The 19,248-nt window shown below is 31.3% G+C and overlaps 1 protein-coding gene across 1 annotated transcript; it reads left to right on the top strand.

The window, feature by feature from the left end:
• The first annotated feature begins 345 nt into the window (after positions 1–345).
• On the top strand, positions 346–18,997 carry LOC134725384 (ubiquitin conjugation factor E4 A-like). Its single transcript, XM_063589161.1, has 19 exons — positions 346–455; positions 2,819–2,952; positions 3,839–3,943; positions 4,530–4,633; positions 5,222–5,389; positions 5,817–5,964; positions 6,198–6,409; positions 6,883–7,068; positions 7,283–7,400; positions 7,893–8,111; positions 8,565–8,822; positions 9,192–9,448; positions 9,752–9,909; positions 10,371–10,563; positions 15,146–15,259; positions 15,691–15,942; positions 17,228–17,479; positions 17,989–18,146; positions 18,718–18,997. The coding sequence occupies exons 2-19, from the start codon at positions 2,835–2,837 to the stop codon at positions 18,830–18,832; spliced, it is 3,135 nt and encodes a 1,044-aa protein (XP_063445231.1). The 5' UTR covers positions 346–455; positions 2,819–2,834; the 3' UTR covers positions 18,833–18,997.
• The last annotated feature ends 251 nt before the right edge of the window (positions 18,998–19,248 follow it).

Below are 19,248 nucleotides of genomic sequence, written 5' to 3'. Positions count from 1 at the left end.
TGTAGAGTATACAAATCCTTGGTTTTGATCAGATATTATTGTCAATATAATGGAATAATATGTAATAATAATAGTAATAATATTTTATTATTTTTTTAATATCGAATATTATTTTTTTCTCTTTTGTACATATTTTCATGTCGATTTTAAACTTGCACATTTCCGGATATATAAATTAGCGAAAAGGTGAACTCGATTTCACTAGACGAAGCGAGCAAATGATCACTTCATAGAGCACTGTTTTCCTCTATTGGAATAAAAATTAAATGTTTCTGAATATAAGCCATGGAAGTAATAATTGAAGTTATTCAGAGAGTTTTCAACATAATTAAGTTGTTATTTAGGAAAATATAGAAGAAATAACGGGTTTTTATTGGGGGACTACTTTTGTTCGGGATGATTTCCTATGGAAGTCCTTAGGTCTGTCATTTAATCTGACGTGTCTTTGATTCTAGGTATATTTATATTTAATTTTAACTTAAGAAAGTAAAGAATGAAATATAAAAACGTAGCAAATATTTCAAACGAAAGACGATTCTTTGGTCCAGGCATTGTAACACTATTTGCAACATTACATAACAATTGGACATTGAGCTACTGACTGAAGGATCAACACACAACAACAAACGACAACCACCGAATTACAGTCTCCTGACTTGCACAGGCACAAATGCATGCTTTTCCAATGGAAATTGCAACATAACAATGCATTCTATGTAGCATTCAATGACATGTCTTGCTATTTGGAAGGCTATTTATAAGTTTATTTGCATTGACACTCAGGGATCTTAAAAAATTGGATTTGTCCTGTGTTCGTTTTTAATAGAGTTTAGTTTAAACATATTTGATTTGCTTAAATGTGCTAAAGGGATGAGACACAAGTTAATCAAACTTATATAGTCTTCTCCCATAACAATTTATAACAATAGAATACATTCAAACAACACCTTACAGCTATATATTTGTCTGCCATTACTGGATATCACACACATGACACAGGTTCCCATAAAATTTTAATGTCATAAAACAAAATATCTGTAGCCACAATGGAAAAGCGATTGTTGCTTGCGTCAAAAGTTCAAGCGCCCTGGTCAGCATGGATAAGGGTAGCTGCGGAACCGTAACTCGTATGGTCCTATTTTATTTTGTTTTGAATTTGCGGACCATATGGTCCGCAAATAGTCAAAAAATAACATCAGGACCTAAGAGCTACGGTTCTGCAGCAAGGATTAGGGATAAGGTGTATACATTATATATATATATATATATAAAATATTAGAACTGTGAAAAGATGGTGTGTGATGATGTGAATGGTTAAACACAATATGCATGTATTTGCACTTTATAATGTGCCATATTACACAATTAGAAACCTCTTTACTAAGAATCTTTAATAATTCATATACATTCTTTACAATTCTTTCATTTTCAACATTAGTTTAAGACGTAGCGCCTGAGGTTAAGATATTCAAATTTAGTTGAGAGTTCTCTGGTAACCAATATAGATTATTTAATAATTTGGTTCTTATTTTCACATAATTAGGATAATAAAAAAAGAAGTGACATGAATCTTCGCACTAAGCACCACATCTACAAGAATAAGATGAATCTAAAATAATGTTGACTCTGTTAAGATCGTAATTCAAAAAAAAAAATGAGCACCTAAGTTGTGTCAAAATAATATTGAGTTTACGATTGCCAGAGTCATAATGTTTTGGTACTTGCGCTTTTGAATTCAATTTAAGATTTTTTTGTTTGGTTTTAAATTTACCAGGAAAGAGTCAAAATAATTCTATTACTTGTAAAAATAGGAAGACCTGTTACAATTCTGGCTGCCTCTAGCTGCAGCTGTTCTAATTTTTTACAATTATCCCACACCCATATTATCCCAAACTTCACATGCATATTTGAGTAGTGGTCTAATAAAACTCAAGTAAAGCTTTTCAAAGCTACTCCTACTTATCTTGTACTTTAATTTTCTAAGTACATTCAAATGTTTAGACACATTTTTTATGATATTTTCCACATTGGTGTTCCATATAGCATCTTTACTAAATGTAACACCAAAGTGTTTGTGAAAGTCTGCAATTTCAATTCTCTTACCATTGAAAGTGAAATTAATTTCTGGAGTTTCAATGTATGAAAACAGCATTATTTCTGTTATTTCTGGGTTAAAGGACATAAGCCATTTCTTAGACCAATCACTCAGCTCACTCAGGTCATGACTGATCACTGATTGATATCATAGAGTAGGTTAACCCTGTGTTTGTTTGCCCTTATGGCCAATTGCATTGAGTGTGAAGGTAAAGGTAATTATTCCCAATCTGTTTATCTTCGCTATTGCTTGTGTGTCTTTTGAAGGCTTTTCCGTTGTTTGATACTTTTTTTTTTTCAATTTTAACAATTTCAATTCAACTATCTGTTTTAGTTATCTTATTAGGCCTAGAAAATTCCTTACCGCCATTGCCATCTGCCTTTATCTTCCCCTGATTAATAAAAGCAAACATTGAAATTTGTTGACTATCGGCCAATTTTGTCAATGCAAACAATCAGGAAGGCACGATTAGTATTTAGATTTTTACAGTGTGGAACCAAAAAAAATCCAGGATTTGAAAAAAGTCACCCACCTCCTCAAATGGAAAGGTGGTCGGCACACCTGGCTTAAATGCCGAATGAAAAACACTGATTAGTGAGATTGTGTCGTAATTTGTAATTTTCATATCTTAATTCTTTTACTGAATAGCAAAGGTTTGATATGAATTGATGAATACCTTACACAGATCTCCTTTTATTCATGCTTTTAATTTAAATATTACAGGATATCTCATGAAAAGATGACAGAACAAAAAGATTTATCAAACAATCCATTTGCAGCTTTGCTGACAGGTGGAGATGTGCCCTATAGCTTCCAGTCTTCTAAGGAAGAACAGGAAACACCTGAATCACAACCAGGTATGGTCATTTAATTTATAGGTATTAGGATCTACATGTAGTCATGTTTATCATGGTTATTGAAGTTATGTTTGGCTTGCCAGTGTAGCAATTTTATATCTTATCTTGTGACAGACTTTTTCATCATGTTTATTTTTTTGATTATTTTTACCGAGTTGTATTGAACATTATCATTATATTTTACTTTTGTTAATGCTTTTTCTATGATTAGGACCCAAGGGAAGATAAGTTATATAGCTAAATGTCAAATAAAGGATTGTTGTTGACATTTTTGATGCAGAAAAAATGATCATATAAATATACACAGTATTTAAATCATTTGCAAAATGAATCAACAACAAATGATAAGTGCACAGACTGAAAGATGAAAATAAACGACTAACATAAAAGTATTCAATAACTGATAACTTCTCCCTCCATTTGGAGACTATACTGTTTTAACATCTCTATTTGTTTTTGTCTGTCAGTCATAAACATTTTGATGGCAATTTTTTTCAAATCAGAGCTTCCGAAAATTTGGTACCAAGTGCATACATATGATATTGCCTGATTGTGTGATGGAGTTTAAAATGTTGCACTCACCAACATCAATAATATACTTTACACATTTATCAATAAATGCCAGATTATAGGTTCCATTTCTACTGAATGGGTAGTACATGAGATTTTCTTACATTATGGAACTCAACCTATATATGAAGTTCATGTCATAAGTTAGTTTTTTTATCAACATTAAACAAGCTTCTAGTTTCAAACTTATCTCCAGATAAGATAGCCTAATTTTATTCATTAAAAAATGAAAGAATATTTAAATGCAGTTTAAAGTTTTGAATACAAAATTATACAAGTGTTAAGTATAGATAAACATTATCAAAATATTTTGTAGTTATAGCAGTAGAAATGAAAGCTGAAGACTGGAAATCTGTGGCAGAATATAAACTAGAAATCAACAATCTCATAGAAACCATTTTTCTACTAACACTTGAAAAAGGTCAGTATTATTTGAATCCAGTTTTAAGGCAATAACAAACTTATCCCTTTGCATTTGAACGTGTGAGGTACAAGGAAAAATACCATCCAAATTTTTGTGATTTTATTTACTGAAAGTTATTTTCAAAATTCATTAATTTGTTTTATAAGATTTAGAATGGAAATCGGGAATGTATTTATAAATATGTTTAATTTGATTATTTATAATTGATTATGACCTAAAAAATAAATTGGATGTTTTTTTTCTAATATTTGTAGTTACATCACTGCTAGGCTTTATACACTATTTACAAAATGATTTCTTAGTTTTATATACTACAATGATTAAAGCTACTATGGATCCATTTATTTTTGTGGGTACCAATTTTCGTGGATATAGGAAAACTTGTATGTTCATGGACATTTAATTTCATGGTTTTGCCAAGGTCTGCATACAGGCGCATAGAGAATTTGTTATTTATTGAACAGTTAATTTCGTGGTTAATCTGTACCAACGAAAATTGGTATCAAATGAATAATAATGAATCCACAGTAAGTGAATTTGATTGTAAGGATAAATTTTATCCATGATATTTCTAACATTACAGACCCTGAAGCCTATATAGAAAGACCTTCTAGATGTGTTTTTATGACAGATTTAGCACAAACTTTAGAAGGACAAACATGGTTGGATATGGACTGTTTAGAACAAGTTAGTATCTGATGAATGAACAGGTTGTTTATTTAATCTTCAAATATTTACTTCTGAAACAAACTCTCTAAGCCTAAGTTAATATATAGGGATGGTAATGTTGTTGCCCCAAATTAACAGTGTCTGTTGATAATGATACGACCTGACCTGTTTCCTTCCTAAACAGACCTTCTTTAGAGGAAGAATGAAGTGATGACATTTTTTACACCCCTTACAATATCTGCATGTGGTCCTTTACTGAATTACAGTCTGGATATATATCCAAAATTATCCATTCTTGATAATATCTTATCCATTGTTGTGTAATTTCTGTTAACGTTGTTACCTGGCCCATGCAATGGATCCATCGGCTATGTTATTCAGTGAGTACATTATCCTGACGAATCATCCAGCTGGCTTAGTAATCTAGAGATTTTCAGTAAAGTTGAAATCAGTCTTAAACTTTTTTTTAATTACCTGTAAAATATAAACATCACAAAAAAAATATGAGGAGTCAGTCAATCCATATGAATTTCTAGATGCTTCTTATTTTTGCAAGGAACTTATAAACACTACTTGTACATTAAATTTAGTATGTTCTATCAATAGGCTGTATTTGAGAGATTACTAATGAAAGAGCCAGGATTATATATAGTAACACTAACATCAGCTAAAACAGAAGATGCTGAGTCAGCAAGAATAGCTGGAGAATCACAAGTTCTTCATTATCTGTATCAGTGTTATGTTAGAGTAAAGAACATGGAAAGTCAAAATAGGGTATGTACATGATTTACATTAGATATGCCCTTGGAAATGTAGAGTAAACGTCATGGAAGTTGAAAACTATCTTGTTATTGCCAATAGGCTTAGATTAATAATTCATTTGAAAGAAATGTATAAAAGAAAATATTACAAATATTATAGTCAAGTAGAAAAATTAGTGTCTGTTAAAAAGTGGATGCAATGATATCTGCATGATAGTCAAATATTGTAAATTGTTCTCATTGTTTCTTCTCTAAATGATCTTATTATAAATTATACGAAAGAATTGTATGCAATATCTCTGTCAAGTTTAAAGATTAGTTCTGCTTAAAAATTTAAGTGGGAATTATATCATTACCTTAATGCCTTGTTTTCAAACCATTCATTTCATTGTACTGTGTTTTCTTAAGGCTATACACATACACCAAAAAAATCATTTCAGATGCCAAAGATGAAAGCAGAAATGAACAAATGTAAGGCAGTGATTGTTATGAATGCTAAGACCTGTCTACAACAACCAGATTTATATGAACAGAACTTGTCCAAACAGTTTGTTGATATTTATCAGTCAGAGGACAGTTTCTTATCATGTAGGTAGAAATAAATGATGATTGATTGATAGTTGCTTCTAAAAAAATACATGGTTAATCTGGTATGTTGGAAGTCCTGAATTTACTTTGTTTTATAATTGTTATGTTACTAAACTTGATTTACAAAAGTGACAAATTCTTAAAAAATACCTCTTTTGGTTTGAGGGACCAAAATTTCAAAAATACTTGTGGTATTGAAAGCATATAACATTTATCTGTTTTCTACATTACAGCATATAGTCATGTGATTATGGTAGAATTTTGTGATCGTGTTGTGGAAGAGATAGATAAAAGTAAAGAGGATGGATCTTTGAATGATGTATTCAAACCAGTTCTAGAATCACTAAAGAACAATATGATGAAAGATAGTACCTTGATGAACCCAAATGTTCTCAGAAATATAGATTTTATGGTATTTTTTACAAGACATCCAGAAATGTCTAAGGTATGTCTTATAATCAATATGATTATTTTTATTACTGACTGTTGTAAAGTTGTTTTACTAAAACTGCATATGTAATAAGAAAGACGACTAAACTGTATGAATTTGTATTGATGACTGAAGTACAAGATAACGTCAAGTAAACGATGTTGGATATACAATAAAGCTGCGTTACATTAACATTTTCTTCTGTGCGTGATTTTCATCACTGACCAATCATTAATCAAGTTAACTGATACATTTTAGCAATTTTAAATTAATTGAATTACCTTATTGATTGGAAATTATGACAGTTGTTTATTTCTTTAATATGTATCTGTGTACATGCATTCATGTGAAGAAAACCAACATAAATATCTGTAGCTCCCTATCTACACATAATCAGCTTCCTTACTAAAAGTTACATTAATTATATTGCTTAAGTCATAATACATGTATTAAAAATATATTTATACTATTTTATATGGTGTTTATAGGTACTGCTGGATCACAGTGCACCAAGAGATTGGAACAAAGGAAAGACCTATGAACAGACTTTACTAGGCTCATTATTCTGCTTTAGTTCTATTCCAAGGTCAGAACTTGGTCCATGTGAATTTTTCTCAGATCCAGCATCGAAATCACAAAGAGATATTGATGCTATGGAGAACAATATTCATCAGGTATAGTTTATACACTTCATATGTTTTGTTTTTATCAAGTTTGAATAGTATAATTTTTTGAAGAATTTGATCCTTTTCTTGGATTGTAAAAATAAGCAAGAAACATTTCAGCCATAACTTTTTACAAAATGTATCTACCTGAATCAGGTGTCCACAGTTTTTTCATTGTTTATTAATTCTTTATTAAGTAACTGTATTGTAATTTTTATTTTAGCCTTTGACAAGAATTGGAGATAAAGTTCATACCTTCTTCCTAAGTTTGATCAAATCATCTTCTCAGGCAAAACATGGTACACTACTGTGGCTAGGTAGATGTATATCTGCTAACTCAGGTGGGTCACAGATTTATTGTGTACTTTGTGTTTATAATTAAACCACATATTTGAATGTTGAACAAAGTAAATGTTTTCATTAGACTTGTTAGAAGGTTTTGGAAAATCTAAGCAAATAGAGTTGTCCCTCAATTCCAATAATGTCTGCCCTCTAAAATGAAAGATAAATCCACAGTATATCAAAACAGTATCCAGTTTATTTGATAAAACCAGCATCAAAATTAACATATGTACCACGTCTTTTAAACATTGACCTCAATTTGGGCTATTTTCATCACTTGATGTAAGTTTTATTCTGTTCTCGTCTGTTCAATAAGTCAAAAATGTTTTTGAATTCAATGGATTATCTCATTCTTACATTGCACCATTAAAAAGAGGTAAAAAACTTTTTTGAAGTCCATAGATTAACTCATTCTCCAACTCATGTACCATGGACAAGTGGTTAAAAAGTTCATTAGTTAAAACCTTTTTATACCTCTTTTTTTATTGTAGGTAAATCTAAGATTTGGTCAGCTCAGATGCCTCAGTTATTCAATCAGATGTATGCATATGATGGATTCTGTTTAAATTTATGTTATTTAATGTTAAAACTTTCTGTGCCTTTCTCTGAACCACAATGTGACAAACTTCTTAAAGTACAACCCACCTATTGTTCCGTGGACATTAATAATGACAACGACAAGAGCCAACAGAGAAATATACATGCTTTTGGTAAGTAAGGTAATTGTCTCCCCTTAATTGAAATTTGAAAAATATTTTTTGTTTGTTTCATTTAATTTTTGATTAAAAGACAAATAATTAGTTGGATTCAATTCGGTTTTCTGAATAATAAAGCAAGGCTGCCATTTTATCTCGTGTTGCATAGGAAATCAGTGATATTACTACATCAATTATCATACATATTTTGTTTTTGCATAAATCTTAAGTTGTAATTTTAGGATTGTTTGATAAATAATCCAGATAAATCTTCTCTTGATCCACATTTGACATTTTCAAAAAACAATTTTCTATCAATGAATTTTGTTTTAAATGCATGATACTTTTCTATTTATGGAAAGGCAGGGATTTCAAAATGGCTACTAAAGGCAATTTATCTACTAAAAATTTAAGACTTACTTTTATATTTACTTTGTATTGACATTTCTTATATTTGATTATTTTCAGGGTTGAATAAAGAAACATGTTTGATACCGATGCCAGAAAATGAACAGTTGGAACCTTTAGAGTCTTACAATTTTATATCAGAGTGTTTTTTCTTGACTCATCAATGTTTAAACATGGGATTCAAACCTTTGAATGAAAAGTTTGTAAAACTAAATCAAAGTTTAGGAAGAATACAACGTTTATATCAGGATGCTACAAACCAGGGAGGCAACGATTCAATGGAACCAGTCAGACAGCTTAAAAGTAAAATGGAAGAAGGTATGAAGCATCAGAAATCATTACTGTAAACAATCTTATTTTGAGTGGCAATTTATTTTTGTGTATAGATAAAAGAAGATGTGGTATGAGTGCCAATGAGACACATCTCCATCCAAGTCACAATTTATAAAAGTAAACATTATAGGTCAAAGTACAGTCTTCAATATGGAGCCTTGGCTCACACCAAACAGCTAGCTGTAAAGAGTCCCAAAAAATGACTAGTGTAAAACCATTCAAACGGGAAAACAACAGTCTAATATAAATAACAAACAAAGACATGTCCATTCATATTACACAGTTTTTAGTTTAAGATTATCTTTTCTTCAGTTATTCATTTTACCTGTTATTGTATATATTTATATATTGCAGGAATGACTATTTATTTAAGTATTAGGGCAGCTGTAACAGAACCCAAATTTTTAGAAATGTCTTTGAACTTTCACATATCAACTGCAACATGGATGTGTCTTGTTGCTGTGAAGGACAACCCACAATGCTTCAGTGATATCACACTTCCTCTTCCTGATGAAGCACCAAAATGTCTAGCATGCATTCCAGAGTTTATTATGGGAAATATTACAGACTTTACACAATTTTTGCATAGATTTAAAGATCAAGTCTTTGAGGTATGTTAAATAATGTTGTTCATGGGCTATAAAAGGAGAAAGTAAAATATACCAAGGTCTTAATCAAGGTAATTTCATACTCCCAAATACCATTGACATGTTATTCATAAGCCATCTCTTCAACATCTTTTTAAATATCTTTACATTGTAGTAACTCTGAAAAAATGGGAAAACAGTTACACTTCAATTAGACAGCAACCCAATAACATAGATTAAAGAAATATACTTTATCTTGATATAGTATTTATATAGTATTTGTATGAAGCAGCCAATAACACACAATCGCTTATCATATACTTTCAGTTTGTTGGTGAGAAACTAAGCCATTTTATGACATTGATATTGGTTTATATGGGTAATCCTGATCGTATGAAGAACCCACATTTGAGAGCAGAATTAGCAGAAACTTTAGCTATGTTATTACCTAGTGACCAAACACAAAACAGAGCGCTAATGTCAAGGTAAATTAACAGGATTTATTCTTATTGCACATGATTGTTAACTGGTGGTAAAGTACAGACATACTCATTTATCAAGGTTAATACATCATTTATGATTTTGTCTGATTTAGTTGAAACTTTGAAATTTATAATTTTTATTTGCTCAGCTAGTAAATATAATTGTCTGAGCTGTAAAGCTAGAATTGTTAGATAATGTCAGATACACATTTATATCTAGATGTATATGTTTTTTGTGATCTTATCTGCAATTGCAAAGAATAAGCAAGAGATTATAATATCTGCAGTAACAATGTCACAAAATCCCTGTTTAAATTTTTTACGCTAACTGAAAAAATGAAATAAAAAAATAAATGCAAATTTAAAAAAACCAAACCTGAACAATTACAAAACTGCTGCCATATGAAAAAAAAAGATTGATAGTTGTTTTGATCAGCCTGTAGATTATTCTCATGTTTTTACAGGTATTATAAAGGACAGTTATTTGTACAGCATCCATTAATTGACCATTTAGCAGAAAAGTTACTACATGTATTTGTTAGTATAGAGATGACAGGCCAAAGTGTACAGTTTGAACAGAAATTCAATTACAGAAGACCTATGTACCAAGTACTAGAGCATATATGGGAAATAGAATCACATAGAAATGCCATTAAGGTATGTTGGTTAAAAGAAGAAACAAAACACAAAACTAATCACAACATAATAGGAAATAATAACTTGCTTTATATAAATATCTGTTTGATAGATATATTTATCTTTATTTCGGGTCCTTACCTCTTTACATAACTGTTTTTTGATGTGAAATGTTCAAATTGATATTTCTTTATAAACACAATTTCTGTTTACATAAAAGATGAGTACCAAAGTCATCTGAGACTTCACCAGTTATTATTCAATATTTTAGTCCGGCGGCTACAAGCATATTTCAGACGAATTGTGCACATCCTGTTACAAGCATGAAATTTGGCATAGACCTTCCTCAACTATTACTCTTTAATTTCAGATAGGGAGGCATTTGAAAAAAAATGTCTCACTTCCGGTAAAATCCAAAATGGCGGACATCATACTTAAATCAGCCCAATATCGAAGACTAGTGTGTAAAAATGTGTTATTATCATGCTACTATCATAATATTTGGTACAAACCTTTGTTTTTTACTACTGTTGGATAAATTAGATAGATAAGATGTCTTCAGAAACCCTTCTTCCGGTTAAAATCCAACATGGCGGACATTGTACTTAAATTAGCTTACTTTTTAGAGAGGGTAATTGAAATGTGTTTTAAAGTATTGCTTCTATCATTACATTGTACAGGAACCTTTCTTTGGTGCTTGTGATGGATACAATGTATAAGACAAATGTCTTAAAAACCCTTACTTCCGGTAATATCCAAAATGGCGGACATAGAAATATCAATTTATTATTAAAATATTCAACTTTTTTCAAGATGTAAAGAAAATGATTTTTTTTTTGTGCTGGTCATTAAACTTTTGGCTTTAAGTAATCCCCAAAACCACTTATTTGATCATGTTGTAAATGTTTAAATATAAAGTTGACACTTCCGGTAAAAATATGACGCAAACTTCAAAAATGAGTCCTCAATCCATTTCTTCGATTTAGAGTTTTGGATAGATTGATTAAAACAAAATATAATCACTATAGTACTAAAACATATTTAAAATTACTCCTTTATGGCCAAGAATACATATTTATTCACAGTCACCACCACATGCACACAAGGTAGTTAACAGGAGAACCGATTTTCATGAATAAAAATGACCGCGGCATCCTTTCTTACATCCACAATGCACAAGCATCTGAAAAAATGATGAGGCCTCAGAAAAAGTTTTTTTAAAAGGGACCCTCTTTGTCCCTTCGCAATTCATTAGACTAGGTAGCATAAGAGCCAATCCCAAGCTCGTCTCACTAAACACCTGCATTAGTATATTGCACATTTTACATGCTTGAAAAGACTAGACCAAGTTGTGGGCCTCACTTATAGTTAGCCTTCCGTTTTGTGCAAAAAAATGATTTTCTTGCTTCGTTAATCATGTTAGCTCCATCTGATAAATTTGTGCGATCTTACAGTAAAACCCCGATGATTTAGGCTGATCAGTCATCATTCTTTATGTTACCATTAATGTCTCCTACGCATTCGTTTTTTCCTTTTCAAGCAAAGAGTGAACCGTATCACAACCGGTAAAGGTATAGGTCTGAAATAAGTGTGTGTGATCACTCATTGCCTAGTGCATTTAAAAGGCCATGATAGATATTAATTAAAAGATTTTTGCCTCCCTAAACACAATCCATAGTTCGTTTGCCCCTATGTTACGGAAAAGGGAAATAGTATTGACAGCATCATCAGTGACTGTTAATCATGACTCGTTCAAGTTCGTGTTTCACTGCATCAGACATATGCACCATGATTTTAGTTCCTGTCTCTTTATGTGAACATGGTGCTACTCTTGAAATACATCACGTGGTGGAAAAAATTGAATATCGTGAGCATTTGTTGCTACAACTACCATACTCATCAAAGACTTCATCCACTCTTGTTACAGTTTCAAGGTATTTTATTAAGGTAAGGACATAATACCCAATCATCATACTCGCTAGAAAACACCTTGAAACTGTAACAACAGTGAATGTAGTGTCGGATGCGAACATAGACAATACTGGTAGTTTGTAAGCTGCTAAAAAAAAGCAAGAGCACCATTTAGGGGTAAGGGGATACACTGACGAATCCAGGGTTAAAAACATCCTCAAAATTGGCAAAGTTTTCTGAGAGATGACGACAATAAGAAAGAACTTTTTAAGTTTTTATTCACAGGAGCTTGCTCAATACAATTTTGTGTACAAGGTAGTTGTAGCAAAAATTGCTCAGAATGTTCAGTGTTATCCACCATTTGATGATGTTTCAAGTTTAGCCCCATGTTTACACGACGAGACTGACACCACAATCAAGATCGATGTGCCTGATGCAGTGAAACACAGACTTAACTGAGTCATGACTCGAACAGTCGATACTGATGGTATTGCTGTTTCGCTATTCCGTGACATAGGGACAGACAAACTTTGGTGTGCATTTGGAAGGGGAAAAAGCATAAGATATATATCAATCCATGACCTTTCAAATGGTCTAGCCATAAAAATATTGTGAATTGCGGCCTAACAAGTTTGCTGATTGGGTATTATGTCCTTACCTTAATAAAATACCATGAAACTGTAATACGAGTGGATGGTCTCTTGGATGTGTATTGTAGTTATAGCAACAAATGGTCAGGATATTCTATTTTATCCACCACATGATGTATTTCAAGTTCAGCACCAAGTTCACATTTAGAGGCAGACACTAGAATCATGGTGCATGTGTCTGATGCAGTGAAACACGAACCTAAACGAGTCATGATTCAAACAGTTGTTAATGATGATGCTGTCACTACTGTTTCGCTATTCCGTGACATAGGGGTAGACGAACTATGAATTGTGTTCGGGAGTGCAAAAGACTTTGGATTACTATCTAGCAATGGCCTTTCAAATGCACTAGGCAATGAGTTATCTGACACATTTATTATTATCCATGCCTTTACCTATTGTGATATGGTTCTCTCTTTGCTTGAAAGAGAAAAAAAGACTATATGGGAGACATGGATTGCATTTGAAGCTGTGACTTTAACATAAAGAATGAAGATTGATCAGACTAAATCACCGGTAATTTACTGCAAGATCGCACAAACTTAACAGATGGGTATACCATGGTTAACGAAGCAAGAAAATAACTATTTGCGCAAAAAGGGAAGGCTATTTCCTCAACTTGGTCTAGTTTTTTAGTCTTTTCCAGCATGTAAATCATGCAACATACTTAGGTAGGTGTTTAGGGAGACGAGCTTGGGATTGGCTCTTATGCTACCCACTCCACGCGGGGACAAAAAGGAAAACTTTTAAAAAAACTCTTTTTGAGGCCTTATCATTTTGTCAGAAGCTTGTACATTGTGGAAGTATGAAAGGATGCCGCGGTCATGTTTAATGTGGAAAATCGGGTATCCCGTGCACTGCGATGTGTGCATGTCGTGGTGATCGTTATTTTTGGCCGAAAATTGTAGTAATTTTAAATATGTTTTAGTACTATAGTGATTTTATTTTGTTTTAATCACTCAATCCTAAACTCTTCATCGAAGAAATGGATTGAGAACTCATCTTTGAAATTTACGTCATATTTTGACCGGAAGTGTCAACTTTATATTTATGCACTTGCAACATGATAGAATAAGTGGTTTTGGGGATAACTTACAGCCAAAATTTTAATGACCAGCACAAAAAAAAATCATTTTCTTTACATCTTGAAAAAAGTTGAATATTTGAATAATAAATTGATATTTCTAGGTCCGCCATTTTGGATATTACCGGAAGTAAGGGTTTTTAAGACATATGTCTTATACATTGTATCCATCAGAAGCACCAAAGAAAGGTTCCGGCACAATGCAATGATAGTAGCAATACGTTAAAACCCATTTCAATTACCCTTCCTAAACAATAAGCTTATTTAAGAACAATGTCCGCCATGTTGGATTTTAACCGGAAGAAGGGTTTCTGAAGACATCTTATCTATTTAATTTATCCAACAGTAGTAAAAAACAAAGGTTTGTACCAAATATTATGATAGTAGCATGATAATAACACATTTTTACACCCTAGTCTTAGATATTGGGCTGATTTAAGTATGACGTCACTATTTTGGATTTTACCGGAAGTGAGACATTTTTTTCAAATGCCTCCCTATCTGAAATTAAAGAGTAATAGTTGAGGAAGGTCTATGCCAAATTTCATGCTTGTAACATGATGTGCACAATTTTTCACAAAGCCACCATACTATTTTAGTGGAATGCTATACGTCAAATAATTTAAAAAAAAAGCTTGTTTTATGCAAAAAAATCAATGTATATCAAAATATATTCATACCATGTTTTCTTTCAGTCTAGTTTACATTTAATCTATTTTGTCTCTTATGAACTGTTAGAAAATTTTAGTTGTAAATATATGACATGTAATATCAAAGTACAATAGAATTTATATTTAAGGGGGAGATAACTTTTGACTGTTAAAAATATTATTTCATGAACAAAAATCCCAAATACAAAATCTATGTATAAAAAATTTGAAGTAATATCAAAATTAAAAAGAATCCTAAGAAAATACCCAATTTTCCAATTATAGAATTTTCCAAAACTATATTTCAGAGTTTATCTCGATTTGCAGAAGAGAATATAGAAGCTACAGATGCTCCATTGTTCCTGAGGTTTATAAATCTCCTCATTAACGATGCTATCTTCCTGTTAGACGAGGCATTAGATGTAAGATTATTAATATTGATATTGTTAAAAAAAGAAGAGTTGTGAAATACTTTAATCAGATATCTAGCTAAAAACAAAAGTTAATAAAAAAATGTATATGGTTTGTCACCTACATTGAACTATTAACACGTTATCAGATATTTATCGCTATCTGACAGCATGAATGTAACTTTATGTGTCTGGTGCAGTAAATTTGGTATACTAAATATAAGTATCTTGTGATACACCCTTTATAACAATTTATCTTTATTCATCTTTGAGGAAATGGGATAAAACTTCAATATTTTTTTCACCAATATCTTACTTTGATTTTGAATATTAACAGTTCTTATATATTTGTAAGAAAAAGATGGCAGATAAATGAAATATTTTAAAAGAGAATGCATATTAGGAAGGTAAAAAAGATAAATTTTCACTTATTTTCTATGTAGTACATGAGTCAAATCAAAGATAAAGAACAAGCCAAAGAACAAGGTGAATGGACCAACATGACACCAGAACAACGACAGGAAGCTGAAATGAGTCTACGACAACTCAGTATGATAGCTCGTTATCACAATGTGATGGGAAATCATACTATACATATGTTAGAACTATTGACTAGAGAGATTAAATCAATATTTTGTCATAATTCCATGGTTGACCGAATCTCAGGAATGTTAAATTATTTCTTGGTCAATTTAGTAAGTATGAGTAAACACTTTATTGAAATATTTATGAAAATACAATGAAATATAAATGGGGATGAAGTCTAATTTACCATTTGGTAAATGAGTAAAATAAATAGTTCTACAATAAACAGTGCATAAGAGGGCACGCTTAATTGTTCTGATCCCTGCAGCCAAGTCAGAGCTATAAGAAACATGGTAACCCATCATTCTATACTCTTTACTGTAAAATAAAGATCCCTGATTTAATTAGTGCATTTAACTTGTCAATTTGTTATACAGTTAGTTAAGTTGCTTTATTATTACACCATTGTTCCAAGTGAGGGAAGGTTTTAGCATTCACCAACGTTTTAGACCCTGCCACATACATATAAATATGGAAGCCTATAAGATAGGTTTATTCTTTTGATATTATTGATAGTTATTCATTTGGCAGTAACACACAATTTCTGTATTTTGGTTTCAACTTTTACTACAAACAATCTAAATGCCCAGTTATGATAAAAAAGACCTTGATTTTATGTCTGTAATTAAAGCTTTCAACATATTCAAAGTGAAAAACCTTACTTCAAAGAGATGAAAAAGAAAGAAAGGACATTTAAACTGACAACTCCATGGCTAAAAGAAAAAAAACCAAACAGACATACAACAGTACACAAAACACAACAAAGAAAACTTAACTGAGAAACACTTTCCATGAAATATTAAGGTGGTACCCAACACTTTCACTTTGGTTTGATTTGGTTTAATTTTCATAAAATTTTGACATAGTATTTACTTTGACCCTTTAACAAAAATATAAAAGTTTCAAAAATTTTGTTCCAACCGTTTTATCAGAAAAATTACACTGGTTATATAGCAGTTTGACAAACACCAATTTTGATCACTGAGAAGCTTAATATTCCCTTTACAACACAATGTAAATAAAACTTTTAGCTGACTTTACAGAGTTATCTCCCTGTAATTTTAGGTACCACCTTAAATGAAATGAAATTTTATGGGGTTTTCTGTTACAATAGTTTAACTATCTCATACTTGCCATAGGAAAGTATTTTAAATGTTCACAGAGTTTTTCAATAATGCGCAGCTCAGTATATAAACATCATTTATGGAAAAAACATTACTCACAGCAGTGAATACTACAAAAAGATACATCATTAATCCAAACGCACATACTACTGATCTTTACTTGCTTATCATAAATGTCCTCATTATAGTCTCTTGAAAGCTAAGATGTCTTAAAAACCTTGTAATTCTTGAAATTTATCTCAAATTAATATGCATAAATATTTTAATTCAGGTTGGACCAAAACAGAGGAATTTCAAAGTAAAAGATAAAGATGAATATGAGTTTAAACCTCAAGAGACAGTATCTGACATATCCCAGATTTATCTGAACTTAGAGGAGGATGTTAACTTTTGTATTGCTGTTGTAAATGATGGAAGATCTTACTCTGATGATCTCTTTCCTAAAGCTATTAATGTTCTCAAGAAAATACATAAACCTGCTTCAATGTTAGAAAATATGGAGAATCTTCATTTAAAAAATCAGGTAAATTAATTAAGTTTTGAAATGTATTTTACGTTTTCAAACTACCTTCATAAAAGAAATTCAATGGCCTAAATTATACCATTACAACAAAAAAAGCAAACAAATGCATTCTAACACAAATAGCAACTACATGATTTCACGATCCTAGCATGTGAAGGCCTATATGGAACATAAAGGATGTGGATTTGTTAAACTTGTTTGTGAATGTTTAACAACTCTTTTCATCACCATGGACAATGTTGGTGTTACAACTCAAGATAAGATAAGAAAAAAAATAAGCTGAAAAAGGCTCGACTTATCCAATTTGCATTAAACAAAAAAAATAAATAGCCGAAAAACAAGGACTCAAAGTACCATTCCTTACAGTACACACAAAACGCTACCTCAACTAACATATACACCTGTTCTCCCAGACTAAGCTATCAATCTTAAGGTATTTGTTCGAAAATGTCGTAAGCAGTTTGTGAAAGCATGCAAGATGATATGACTCAGAAATGATATTTTTTTAGAAACTAAGAGTACAACAGAAAGCAGATGAAGAACTTTTTGCTGATCCTCCAGAAGAATTCTTAGATGAAATCATGGGAACATTAATGAAAGATCCTGTGATATTACCTTCTTCTGGGAATATAGTGGATAGATCAACCATAGCCAGACATTTACTCAGGTATGTGCTTCATGTTGCAGATAGATTTATCAAACTCAGATTCTAAATGTTTTAGATCTACTTGACACTTACTAAGGTGCTCAATTTATTTGATAAATCTACCAAAGACTACCGTAACTAGACACTTACTCAGGTACTCAATTGTCATAGATTATTCCTTTACTCAAGTGCCCAATTTTATATATATAGATTTAATTTTCTCATGTGTTCAATTTTATTGATAGAATTAATTTACTCATGTGCTCAATTTTGTAGATATATTTAATTTACTTGTGTGCTCAGTTTTGAAGATTAATCTAATTTACTCATATGTTCAATTTTATATATAGATTCATTTTACTCCTATGCTCAATTTAATATATAGATATACCATAACCAGACAGTAGTCAATATGATGCATCATAAATACAAGTTCTATGATACAGGGTCGATAACCCATCAGTTAATCATTGTTATGCATTTTTTACTTTTAAGAAATAGAGGTCTTTTCTTTTCTTATTTATAATGGTAACATGTTATGAGTTGTAAATTTGACAACCTTTGAAGTAATTTGTATTTTCTTTTTTTTCAGCGATCAGAATGACCCATTCAACAGGGAGGCATTATCATTAGATATGGTTATACCACATGCTGAACTCCAGGAGAAGATAGAAGCCTGGAAAGAAGAACATCGAAATAAAAGTTGATAAAGTTGATGAATAGAACTATTAAAGAGACAAATAAGTTGAATTCCAGAATATTGAATCGTATAGCACTGTCTACAAGAATATGAAACCATATATTTTCTGTGATAGAAACCTTTATTAAACTTGTGTTTATCATAACTGTATGTTTGTGCAATAAGAAGTGAACATTTGTGATTTATACAGAAAACCTGCATTGAGAGGAGAATGTGATTCAGTTCAATTGACTGGGTCTATTTGTAATTTCAGTCATTAAGTGTTCTCACAATACATGGTGTTTAACACATTGAAATGTGTTTTTTGGGTAATAATTATATTTGTTCATGCCTCAAAGTCTTTCCACTGACTTTCATGGTGATTTGAATCAGTGGACATTATAGATTACTCTGCATCAGTTTAAACCCTTACAAAATACTTCC

The sequence above is a fragment of the Mytilus trossulus genome, chromosome 7 (assembly GCF_036588685.1).
Source record: "Mytilus trossulus isolate FHL-02 chromosome 7, PNRI_Mtr1.1.1.hap1, whole genome shotgun sequence".
NCBI lineage: Eukaryota > Metazoa > Mollusca > Bivalvia > Mytilida > Mytilidae > Mytilus > Mytilus trossulus.
Note: the sequence above shows the minus strand (reverse complement) of the source record. Positions and strands in the feature narration are given on the sequence as shown.

Excerpts from the sequence above, each read along its gene's own strand:
- LOC134725384 (XM_063589161.1), top strand. The coding sequence starts at position 2,835 with ATGACAGAACAAAAAGATTTATCAAACAATCCATTTGCAGCTTTGCTG. Across the intron at positions 7,401-7,892 it reads ATGTATATCTGCTAACTCAG|GTAAATCTAAGATTTGGTCA; the intron begins GTGGGTCACAGA and ends TTTTTATTGTAG. Across the intron at positions 15,260-15,690 it reads TGTTAGACGAGGCATTAGAT|TACATGAGTCAAATCAAAGA; the intron begins GTAAGATTATTA and ends TTTTCTATGTAG.